The sequence below is a fragment of the Pocillopora verrucosa genome, chromosome 5, assembly GCF_036669915.1.
Source record: "Pocillopora verrucosa isolate sample1 chromosome 5, ASM3666991v2, whole genome shotgun sequence".
NCBI classification, from domain to species: domain Eukaryota; kingdom Metazoa; phylum Cnidaria; class Anthozoa; order Scleractinia; family Pocilloporidae; genus Pocillopora; species Pocillopora verrucosa.
In genome coordinates, this window is record NC_089316.1 from 25,031,501 (window position 1) to 25,044,500 (window position 13,000).

Sequence of the window (13,000 nt, forward strand, 5' to 3'; positions counted from 1 at the left end):
TGCGTAATTGTTTCTGAATTTTTCTCCAGGGAGTGTTGGTTGAGAAATATCTCCTCGTTAACTCTAGGAGTGACCATTCTGATAAGCCTGTTTCTCCTAAAACACTCACTATAGCTTGAGATTTGAGCGTCAGACTATGAATTTTTGACAATGGAACTTAATCCATTCAAAAAGCTTTTTCGATTGCTCATGTGTCGAAAAAAAAAAGACTTTATTCATTTCCTCATTTAAAAGTACACAATTAATAACATTTTGATGAGGAGCATGGTTGACAATGTCTCGATCGAATTTTTTCGCGGAATAACAGAAAGAAATCTCAAATAATCTCCATGTAAGCCTTTTATTGTTAACAAATAAGGAATCAACCCTCTTTATGTTTCATGATATCATTCTCATAAAATATATTAAAGTTCACATGGCAACCAGGTGGACAATCAGACACGGTTTGATGCTGCTCTGGTTTACAGATTTAATGAATGTAACCGAAGAAGTTACAATTCATAGACCCAACGTTTCGATACTCCCGTCTAGTGCCTTAATTGAAGGCCTAAATGTAATAACTGTGCTAAATGTAATAAAGTCCTAAATATTATAACAGTTGGTCCTCAATGTAGTAAGCCTCCAATGCAATCATTTAACATTTGTTGTTATAGCGAACATCCACATCCACCAATATTTATGTCACATTGCAGACTCGCTGATATTAATCAGCCTTTTTCTTTATTTTCTAGACTGAAGTCGATAAATATTGGCTGCAAACCATTACACTTATGAACAATTGGCATCAAGTGGCAGCTGGCAAACCAATGAGAACGCTGACCAATACATCTCCAAGTATCACTGGCTCAGACTCTTAAGTACAATAGATTTTGAAAAAATATGATAACGTTATTATTGTATACTCAGTAATGGAATTAACAAGTCGTAAACCAAATTACAGACCTAGACGAGGGAGTCCACTGAGTTGTAGGTCGCACAATTGGCAGGCTCGGATATACTTTTTTTCTTTCTTTGTCTGAATAGACTTTGTTCACATTCACATTTGTTTCCCAATTCGGACTTCGTGACAGTACTTTAGAAAGGGATTACTTTCAAACCCTCGAATATCTTCATGAGTATATGAATATGAACAATATACTTTTCTCCCCAAGAGAACGCGATTTGGACAAGTATGTCCCGCGCAAGAAAAAAAGTTCGTGAAGCGGACTTACAAAGTTGGTAACTATTGGACAGTGTTAGCAACGAAGTCGCAAGAAGCGGCAGAAGCAGTCAAAACAAAGAAAAAATCAAACGACCTTCTTGGGTTTATCGTGTCGCACACACGGTGCCTTTCTTTCTCGGCTCTCAAAATAAACAAGTCGTTCTTGATTTTTATTAAAGCAAAATATTTTTTCAATATCCTAAGTCCTTTATTGACCAAGTCAAGAGATTGCAAACTCTCTTGACCAAGCCTTTTCGGTCGAGGTGGCTGAATATTAGCCTCGTTCTTTTTCTGCGTTTTTAAATGCAAAAATAGAACCCGGCCAATATCCAGCCATCCTGACTTTACGCTCGGTCAATAACTCATATGAACATATTTCATGCAGACCCATATAAATCTGGCGAGGGAACACAGAAAAAAAAATGCACTTCCGAGCCCGGAATTTGTCTAACGTTTAGGTCAGTGGACTTCCTCTTCTTTATAACTTGATTCATGAAGTGTTAACTCAGCACTGATCACGGAAGTATTTCTTCAAAATCTGTTGCACTAAGTAGTCTGAGCGAATGATATAAATAAAGGTATTGGTCAGCATTTCCGTTGTTTTGACGTCCGTCCATTGATACCAAAAGCACCTCAGTATGAGAGTTTGTGGCCAATACTTCTTGACTTACGTCTATAGCAAATGAAAAGACAAAAAAATGAAACGAAACGAAACAACAACAATAACAACAACAATATATATATATATATATATATATACATATATATATATATATATATATCTTTTTTTTTAAATTAAAATGATAATGATAATAGTAGTGCATGTAATAGACGAATATGCGCCGTAATCATGGTTCGGAGACATCTGCTTTAATAATTACACGCAAGGATGACAGAAACACTTCTTCGTATGATTGAAGTGGGTAGTATTTCAAATTTTTTGTACAGAAGGACTTATTTAACCATTATTTTATGTAAAGTTGATAAGCGCCGCACGTCAAGTGAAGATTATAAAGTTTTCTTTGGGAACACGAGGCCAAGGCGCCTTCAATTTGCAATGCTAAAATATGCGAGAATTTTCCATTAGTAGGTTTATGATTGAAGGCCTCGCAGACGTTTGATGATTATCACATCCTCAAGTCCGTCTTAATTTTTCGTTTTCTCGTTTTCCTCTGTTTCCTTGACCTAATAATTCTCGTTTTGTCGGCATTAAAATGAAATGTTATATTTCCCTTTGATACCAATAGAGTAATGTTTAAAATCCTTGTTTTACATTCTTCAATTGCTATCCGCTGTCAGCTTAGCTAAGTTTTAGTCTCTCGAGAAAGTCTATATTCGTAAAACACCACTTAGATAGCAGAGGAGGTATAATTCTTGAAGGTGTATTTGTTTCAGTTTTTTCGTCTTTCATTTAGGGATGCCAAAAAAAGGAAAATATTGTAATTAGATGGAGGCTTAACACGAAAATTTCCCCCGGTAGACATAATGAATCATTAAGTTGAAAGTTTCCTCTTTAAACAGATAAAACTTTCTCAATCTCGTTTCAGTTCGTCATGGAAACTAGGAAATTCGGCCCAGTTTCCAATGAAGACACCTAATGAATTGAACACTCTTTGTTTTGTTTTAATGATCATTCATTACACGTCTCTCAGTTGCGATGTCAATAATACAAATACGTCAGTGTGTGCCCAACCTATGGGTGAATTACAATTTTAAAAAATACCGGGAAAAAAACAGTGCTGCGACTCTTTGTCTTGTCATCCGCTATTTCAAATTAAGACAATAGCAGTTGCCACCTGCCACTTCTTAGTGGTTTCCGTGACACTTTCGTATACGAGATATAATTCTAGTCACGTCTTGGTATTAATATTGTCTGAATTTATAAAGAAAATAAGGACCCAGCTGGTCAATTCAGTGCCAACAAACCCAAGGAATAATGTGTTTAGAAACTCACGCCTAGTTTGGTCTCTGTTTTCTTCCTTCCTTTCACGAGACGGTGATCCTAAAAATGCCGAATTCATATCCTAAAGTTCGAAATAAAACTGTAGCTAAATTGTTCTGGAGAATGGTTTTTCTTGCACCAGCGGTTGGTGAGTATTAAAAAGTAATATAGTAACCTTTAAATATGTAAACTTTAAAAAAACTCGCTGTGTTAACAAGGCTTTTGGTTGCATGTTGTACGATCAATTGCGCTTTTTTTCTCGACGGAGCTCTTTAAAGCTCTCTTAAGAGCTTTTTAAAGAGAAAGTACGGTCTAGAAAATTTTATTTTTGTTGAAAGAAATTTTCCTCAGGAATTCGAATTCGTTTTGTCCAGTTCGGAACGGAACTCAGACAAATGCAGTTAAAACAAACAAATTCTACCTCGCCAAGCACTAAGGCGTCATGTATGATAAGATCGATATCATAAGCCAACAATGTTCGACAACGGGAGACTTCCTGACGGTCTTCATGTTACGAGAGGCTTTGTTTATATATAAGAAACAAACCTAGAACGGCAGATACCCTATATTTATTTTCCCAAAGTAGCTTGTATGGTAATTTTCTTAAAGGTCTATTTGCAATTAAATATTACGGTGAAGTTGGCCCTTCAAAAGATTACAATAACACTTTTAATAAAATAGCTGACAATAAACAGCCGCTGTCTTTCTTTTTCGGTTTGTATCAGGTTAACTTGCAGACAACTTAAGCGTTTTCTTTGCATGAGTTTTGTGAGAAAAAGAAAAAGTTTATTCTGTCGTTGCTTACTCATTTGACGGATAATCTTCAAGTCTCTCATTTCTCGCTTGGTGAAAGCCAATAAGGGCTGCTTTGAAAACATTGGCCAGTAAACACACGGGTCCAAATGATCTGTGCTCAGTAATACAAGGAAACTTGGTTCCTACAGTTTCAATAATAATTTACATCACAGAATTAACGATGTGAAATAAATCCGTCGCCGGCGCTGCGCCGTTTTTTAGTAAAAACTAAAAAAGAAGGTCACTTTAGAAACAAATATTTTATTTGAGAGGAATTAGTTATCTTCGATTCCAGATCGAGTTGATCATCAAGAGCAAGAGCACCATTCACAATTTCCAAGACGTGAGCTCGTATATGTTTCTCCTTTTATTTTTTACTGAGTTGCTTCGTCAATGGCGATTTCTTCTTCTTCTGAACACGAGCTATGTTAGGGCTAAAACATGATTGGACGTATTACAACGTCTGGAAAAAGATCCATGTCGAGAATTGAGTCATTATCGCTCTCCTCGCTGCTGTTTTCTTATTTTGTTTATCCTTCTTAGTCGAGATTACAAACCTTGACCATTGCTACGTCATAACTACATCATAACAAATATGGCGGATTTAAACTTTAAAATCTCTAATTTTTTTAAATGTGATTTCAAGCAAGAAAAACACACAGCAAGTCAGGAACATTTGATTAAGGGAAGCTTTTTCTAGCCCGTGCTTTCCCTTTGAAATATCAATAATTAAAAAAAATAAATTAAAAAAAAAAGATACCGAGAGGGTGACGTTTGATAGACGTGGATGATGGCTTCATGCGCTTCATGTCTTCTGAAATAAAGATTTGTTTTTTCTAGGCAGTCATTTTAGTGATTTCTCGCAATTTCCTTAAGGAATTTTTTTTGTATCTGGAACTTTCGATGGCATCCCGCGTTCCTTCACATAAAAGGCTTAAAGCTACTGTGCGAACGAAAAGGACTTTTGCTCTGAAAGCCACCTTCAACCTGTGAAATGACAGGAAGTTTCAGCAAAAAGGTTCAACTAAGAGCCAACTTGCAGAGATTTTGCTGCATCAGAGCGTCGACAAACTTCGCGCAAGGTGCAGATCACAAGAAGCAAATGACGAGTTAAAAAGTATTGATGGGCCTGTAGGACTCCTGCCATTCGCATGCGGTTTTAAATTTTTGAGATTAGCTCTGACTAGGATATGTTTTAACGACTTTCCTTTGCGATGTGATTCAGTGCGTTGGTTTTGAATAAGATGCCATTTTCCCATCAGTATGTTCTTGTAGGAAGATATTGCGTCATAAATAGCAATACTTTTTTCTGTGTGCTATTGCCATTGTTTTTTGATGGCACTTTTTCTAGCAGGCGTGACACATATCTCTTCACATCTTCGTCAAGTATCCATTCCCTTCTTTAAGCACATTTTGAAACTCTGTACGTTATTGCTACAAGTGGAGGGTGTCGGATTTGTTCTAAGGATGCGTGACGCTTCTCCTTCTACGAATCCTTCCTTTAAGCACGACCCTTGCAAGGCTTTGAGTGTAATACGAACGATTTTACCCGCAGTTGCCCCTATATGGTTGACTAGGAAGTCCCACGTTTCCATTAGATATCTTATTATATAAGTATTTATCTTGCGATTGATTTCCATTAGATATCTTATTATATAAGTATTTATCTTGCGATTGATTCCCCTAGCCCCTCCCCCCCTTCCCCCCACCCCTCTTGTTGCGGTATGGCTGTGAATTGGGGAATTATATCTTTTGGTTTTGTCTCCATTACAGCTAGTACGGCCATGCCAACTTCAGCACAAGGTATGTATTGTCTTGGCGAAAAAAAAAAGGGAAATAGAAAATTATAAAGATTCAACACTGTTCAACTAGTTAACCTCTGCCGTCATGGGTTGAACAATAAATTAACTGTTGCTAAATAAATCTTAACAAGCGACCTATTCCAAAAGATCACTGATATGTTATTGCTCGTAATTGTCCAAAAGAGGGGGAAAAGCAAACGAAGGGAGGTTTTGGCTTAGAAACCTTAGAAAGTAACATATTAAGTAGCGGGACCCATCCTTAACAATTAAGAAAAATATTCAGAAAAAAGATACTAAGGCTTCTGAACATCCTAATATATATATAAATGTTTTTTTTTTAATTTTTTTATTTTTATTATATTATACAAACTCTCGATACCAACCACTCACTACTCTGTTCAGAGTGGAAAGTGAGAAGTGATAAGTGGAAACTGATACAAAACAAACAAACACCCACACCCACACAAACGCAAACCGAAACTGCAATGCGTTCCTTACCGGGTGGGAAAAGTAGCTGGGATTGAATACGAGCAGTGAAACGATATTCGAGCAGTGGAAAGATGAAAATTCAAGCAAAAAAAAAGGTCAAGCAAATAATATATTTACAGAAAAAAAATAAATTGAGAAAAAATACAAACAGTATGTTTATGAAGGAGATTTAAATGATTTAAAATGTCTCTAATTGATGTTTACGTTTATAACGCAGATGGGCACTGCTCCCGCCCCAATGATACAGTCGGACCCCCAGAGCTGAGCCGTTCGGACTATCAGCAGCAGGTTGAAGAAATATGTCAGGACTGGCATAGGATGAAATGTGGCAATGAGACACCTAGATATATTGACAGCGACTGTTGTATCTCTTGGTGTGAGCAGTTGACTTCTTTTTTCAGTCAGGCGTCTTCTTGGAAAGATCACTGTTTTAAAATCTGGAGATGCAGAAAAAATGAAAAAGCTCGCATGAAGTTTTCTATGATATTGACAAATACAACCGACTCGTCGTGTTTGGGCAGAATCAAAGTGAAACAGTGCGGGAAACTGAAGTTTCCTGCCATCAAGCTAACACCATCAAGCGAGGTAGGTGTGATTGATTTTCTTGTAACATTTTTAATGCCTATTGTTGTTGGTCCTCCAATTCCACCCTTTAGAGAATGTTAAACCTGTCCCCCTCCTAACCCCGGACCGCGTAGTTATCGATATAAGTTCGACAATCACGCAGATCACGCAAAGCTCGAAATGTAATCGCGAGCACTTTCTTTCTTAAGTTATCAGTATTTCCTGTGTTATTTATATTATTGTACTCAGTGCTCCGTATTATCTTCGTAACACTTTACTAAGAAACCACTAGCAATAGCTTATAAATAGAAGAGTTCGATCGAGTCATCATAAAATTAAACTCCTCTTAAGTTTACTGCTGGTGCCTTGGTTAATGAAAGCTCAATTTTCCTCAGATTGTGTGACCCATGAATTTATTGATTCCTTTAAGAGCTAGGCTACTAAAAGTTTTGTCTAAACGAACCACTAACTCAGTCCCCAGGAAGGAAACTTGTTGACACCATTCTAAAAGAAGTGATGAGCTCTTCTGGAAATAAAGTAACGCAAGAAAAAATGGAACGCACTTTCCTCACTGTCACTGATTTGGAGGAGTTCATTGGGAATTATGCTCAAAATCGCCTTAATCAAACCGTAACTAAGATTGACATCCGTGGTAAACATGCAGGTGAGTAGATCTTAAAAGCTGATTTGGAAGTTTTCTTGATTTCTAATTCGGTGTTCAGGATGAATACATGCATCATTCGTGGCATATTTTTGAACCCTTTGCAAACACTACTACTTATTCGACGTTTTGGGTGTAAACTTTGTCTGTAGCAACCCTTTATCGAATCATTTCGCGACACATGAACTGTCTTGGACCTCTTTTAAGGCAGTTTATAACAGGAAATTCCTATCGCTCGTCAGTTATCTGCGATTCCAAAAACTCTTTCTATTTTGCATATGTTCTTTAATATCGTCATAGTTATGAATAACTCATAAAAGAGGAGAAAAATGGATAAAATGAATAAATAAATTGTGGAAATAAAAATAAGAAACCATTTTAATTCACTGCAGTGATATGTTTTTTTAATTTAAAAATGGTGACCAGCCCTTTATCTGACAATTGAACAGAGAACACTCCTTTGACTGATGATCCTTGCAAACTACTTGCAGTTAATACTTCTAAGTGATGGTTTCCAGCATTTTAGTCTTAAAACTTTTGAGGACGATGACTTGAGACTGCTACGAAAGCATGCGCATTTATTTCGGCCCTAACTTAATATAAGTCGCGGTTTTGAATTTAGATATTTTGGTCAGGAAGATTTTCCACAAAAATGAGACTGGAGTACAATTTGAGGATGATAAAGGAGCAAACTATGTCAGCCTTCCAGTTGCAGGCTTGGATAAAGGTTGGAGAGCTATTTAACATAGAAAATAATATATTTTGGTCGTATTATTCAAATTATTCTAGCGATTATCACTGTTATTGGTTAAAGGGGAACTGGGTTTCAAGTTATGACGAACATTTAAACCGAATGGCTGATATCTTAATCCAGTTGCTTTCGTTTTTCTTACCTGTTTATGTGTCCTTTGGTCGAAATATATCAATTTTATTACAAAGTTGGGCATGCCGATGAAACACACCGGTAAACTTGCAGGGTCCTTAAACCGTGATAACTTGTCCTTTTTCGCAATATTCTCGTAGCATTAAAATTGTTCCCATCATTACATCTTAGGATCAGTTGTACTTTGTGTCATTTACAAAGATCTCCATGAGGTATTCCAAACAGGCCAGACTGACTCTGCTCCTGTTAATCAAACCAGGTTTGCTAAAACTTAGTATTGCATTTAGTATCTTTCATCTCAAATAAATCTGCTTTGGTGTGCTAATAATCTACATTATAAGCCATGTTCATAAGTTTCCTCGACCTAAATTGGGTTTCTCGTTTATTTTAGTTTCTTTCGTCTTGATTCTGTTTTCCTGTCTTTTTATTAAATTTTCTTTGTTTATTTTGTCGGTCTGTTTGTTGGATAAATTATTTTTCTTTCTTTTTTTTTTTTTTTTTTTTTTTTAATCGTTTGTCTATCAACAGTAATATCCTGTCTGCAACGATATGGCCGAAGAACAACACTCTCAGGAAGAATGTTACGTTGAGATTTCGAAACCTAGTGGTAAGTTACAATTTATCAAGAAAGAGTTGCATCTGAATTCGTAACTTTATCTTTTGTTTTGATTTGATTTAATTTGTTTGTTTCTTCTTCTTCTTCTTCTTCTTATTATTATTATTATTATTATTATAAATATTATCATCATCACTATTATCTTTACTATTATAATTTATATTGCTATTATTATTATTAATAACATCATCATCGAATCAAGTCAAGGTCCTAAGTCTTTTCAGGGAGTTTCTTTAAAGAGAGAGGAACTAGACTACAAATCTTGTAACAATATTTACATGTATCTAAAGTGATAAGGAGGGCTCTGAAAAATTCCGGCGAGAGCACTCTCACCTCCACATCAGCCATTGAGTCGCTGTACTAGCTAATAATAACGGTACTTTACGGTTTTAGGATGCACCGAACAGAATCTGCGTGTTTTGGAATACTTCAAAAACCAGGTAAACAGCTTTGAATAAAATTAAGAGATCATAGCAGCTACGAACACTACTGTACTAGTAGTTGAAAATAGGACCTGAAAAGAATTCAGGCCCCTATGGGATTTGAACCCATGACCTCTGCGATACCGGTGCAGCGCTCTACCAACTGAGCTAACTAGCCAACCGAGAGCTGGTCAATGTCTTGGGTCCAAATAAACCATCCAAGTGATGATTGATGATTTTAGATATCTCAAATTCATATATTTGCACTGCGATCAAGAACGGAAATTAAGAGATCCTCGCAGCTAAGAACACTACTGAACTGTTAGTTGAAAATTGTTGGTAGAGCGCTGCACCGGTATCGCAGAGGTAATGGGTTCAAATCCCTTGCGGGTCTAACTTTTTTTTCAGGTCCTATTTTCTGATACATCACATTGTGTGGTCACCTCTTACTCCTTTTTTTTCCTTCTCAGGCTTCCGCGTGCTCAGCGGTCTATAAAGCTGGCAGTTTTTTTTTTTTTGTTCATTTGGAATCTAAAGATCAGAGAAAATTTTAGATCATCAGACAACTTTCATTATCTCAACTTTCTGTGCCATTACACCACATGTTACGTGGATTCCTTCCTTTTTCTTGCGAACAGTATCTTATTTATCTCAAGATCATCCATCTATCGAGACATTTGGTATTAATGAACTACTTTCATTATTTCCTTCTGATTCTGAGAGTTTTCTGCTGCCATTCTAGTTGGTCAGGACAAGGGTGTCTCCTAACATCGAGGAACGAAGTTTATACCGAGTGCAGCTGCAATCATTTGACTCACTTTGCAGTTCTTATGCAGTTTGACTGGGGAACCAGCATTAACTTTATAAGTAAGGTAGGAATATTGATAAGCATATACATGCATTGATTTCAGAAGGAACTTAGACTACACAGCATTGGGTTAAATGGTGTGTAGCCCTCTTCCGTTAGCGGTATTGAATCACTGTTTTTGCATTCATTTTTAAGACTGACGAAACAGCGCTGGAAATTCTTACATATGTGGGCTTATCTTTTTCTCTGGTTGGAATCACTTTAACAATCATCAGTTATGCTGTTCTTACGTAAGTACATGACATAGTTCCACCCAAGAATTCCAAAGCAAGCTGAGTATGTAGACCAACAAGAGATTATATCAGTTTAAATGTGTAAAGTTTAGATTTATTTAAGCAGCCAAGTAGATTCATAAAAATATAATCAGACTTTGTATAAAATGAGAATTGAACTGATGTAGAATAAAATCAGTTGTTTATTTTTGATTAGAGACATGAGGGGACCTTTATCTCAGATTCGAGTGAGTCTAGTCGCTTCACTTGGTGCAGGTCAAATTACCTTCCTAACTGGAAGTGGTGCTGTTGAGAACAAGGTAAGAAGAGAAGAATCTCTTTCAGTAAATCTTTATGACCTTAATCCAAATCTTAACTCAACTTTTTCATTCCTGTGCAGTCTGCCTGTGTTACAGTAGCAGCTTTTGTGCAATATTTCCTAATGGCCGCTTTCTGCTGGATGTTAATGGAGGGAGTTTATTTCTACCTGTCTGTTGTTAAAGTTTACAATATCAACGACAAGATGAAGATTTCACATGGATTTTCATGGGGTAACTATGAATTTGATAATCTTTTGAAAAGTAAGACATTAATTACCATGAACATCACCATCGCTATTATCATCTTAGACATCATCATTTGACTTTGTTGTCACTTCGAATTTCGAATCCACAGGTGTACCCGCCGTCGTTGTTTCCATATCGCTGGGCATTGCAGCAGGAACCGGGCCAGGGATTAAAAGCTATATCAGTGAAAATTTGTAAGAAGTGAATGATTTTTTCCTCGTGTGATTTCCCTGTCACGAATCCTCGTTTTATGTTGTACTTTGTTTGTTTGTTTGTTTGTTTTTTTGGTTTAAATTGATTGGTTTGTGGCTGCTGTTGTTGTTGTTTTGTTATTTCTTTGTTGCAGTTTATTACTAGTCATCAAACCCGATATGGAGGGTACTGCGTACATGCATGCGCAAAAAAAATTATTAATTAATTGATAAGTTATCAAAGTTTCGGATACTTCATTTTTTATTCAGGTGCTGGATGTCATCCTCTAACCGCATGATCTGGATATTTGTTCTATTCGTTGTACTAATCGAGTTGGTGGGTTAAATTCTTACAATTTTTTTCGTTCCCCTCTTTCACGCTTTGCCTTCGGTTATCGTTGCATCCTGAGCATTTTTTTTCGCTCGCCGCTTTTTTAATCTAGACTCTAATCAATAGTTGCCAACGAAAGCTGAAATATGTATGAAATATAAATTTTGCTTGAAGTGACTTTATTGTAGAAGATCTCGTCAGCGGTTACCGCGAAAGATTTTCAGGTCGAGTAGTCCTGGCTCGAGTCTCTCCTGGGTTGTTGTTTTGTGTTGTTAGGCGAAACATTTTGCGTTCACAATGCTTCTCTCCCTCTCCTCCCAGCTTTATGGATATTTACCAACCAATGGTCAAGGAAACCTGGGAAATGTCTGATGGAATGACGAGGAGGGGAAGGGTTCAACTTTTGACGAACATCCAATGAGGCCACTAGGAGAACTTAGCTCAAGTGCAAACTTCTCTTTCCTTTGTATAGTTAGATTGTTTTTTGCTTTGTCTCGTTTTCTTCTGTTCTCAGTTAAACACATTGATACTGGTGCGAGTTATCAAGGAGATGACAAACATGCAGCATGCAAAAGACAAAATCAGTGAACAAATAAGGTAAGTATTTTTGTGGCGTCAGTAGAAGATGCATCTAAGCCCTTAGCCTCTTACTTTGCTAGGTTACACGAATAATGCCAATTCACAAAAAGTTGATTTTCTCTTTTTTCATGATTTTATAGACTTGATGTCAGGGCATGCGTGTTGATGGTTCCTTTGCTTGGGATCACGTGGCTATTTGGTCTTCTGTCACCCCTGCAGAAAGCGTTTGCCTACATTTTCATAATGTTCAACTCCATTCAGGTAAGCTAAATACACCTTTTAGTGAATGAAATCCGTGCTCATACAGTATGAAGGTGAACGGGCGGTTGGTGGATTCACCACTGATTTAAGAATGAATCTTGACAAAGGTAAAAGTCGGTGCTGAAAGTGCACCTCATTTTAGGGTACAAGTTCACCCAGCCCATGTCTACTAAGAATTTGTCTCTCCTGACATAAAAACAACTTTTGAATTATCCCATTAAGACATACTTGGAAAACACACGCTACGTGGCTGATGAACTTTTAACAGTTACAGCGTTGTTTAGTAAACAGTGTTGAACCCTTTAACTCCCAAGATATTATTAGTAATTCTCCTTACTGTCTCCTCTACAATTCTTCTGACTTTACTTCCGAGAATTTGGTATAAGATCAGCTTTTAATCCCCTTATTGATACTTTTCTTGGTTCTCATCACTCGTCTTCCGGATTTTCTATTGATATTGTAAGAATTTCTGTCCTGGTCACTCATGGGAATTAAAGGGTTGAAAAAGACACAAAAAAGGGAATCAGGTCATGATTCTAAGATTTGTTCATAAAAATAAAGACCTTCTTTACAATTATATAAAAAAGTGAAACTGAGTTTTCCGGAGTAAAAACCAA

General features: G+C 36.7%; 1 protein-coding gene and 1 pseudogene across 2 annotated transcripts; one reads left to right on the forward strand and one right to left on the reverse strand.

The window, feature by feature from the left end:
• The window catches only part of LOC131791519 (uncharacterized), an 80,987-nt pseudogene that overhangs the window by 62,142 nt on the left and 5,845 nt on the right, over positions 1-13,000 (reverse strand).
• On the forward strand, positions 3,151-12,392 carry LOC131773595 (adhesion G protein-coupled receptor L4-like). Of its 2 annotated transcripts, XM_066167800.1 has the most exons (16): positions 3,151-3,291; positions 5,712-5,741; positions 6,447-6,814; positions 7,268-7,457; positions 8,077-8,181; positions 8,509-8,596; positions 8,866-8,944; positions 9,347-9,393; positions 10,118-10,247; positions 10,379-10,473; positions 10,673-10,775; positions 10,856-11,006; positions 11,131-11,215; positions 11,483-11,549; positions 12,058-12,140; positions 12,263-12,392. In XM_066167800.1, the coding sequence occupies exons 1-16, from the start codon at positions 3,210-3,212 to the stop codon at positions 12,390-12,392; spliced, it is 1,833 nt and encodes a 610-aa protein (XP_066023897.1). In that variant the 5' UTR covers positions 3,151-3,209. The 2 variants fall into 2 exon arrangements, 1 of the variants encoding a protein (XP_066023897.1); XR_010717674.1 differs by lacking the exon at positions 11,483-11,549 and having other exon boundaries at positions 12,263-12,305.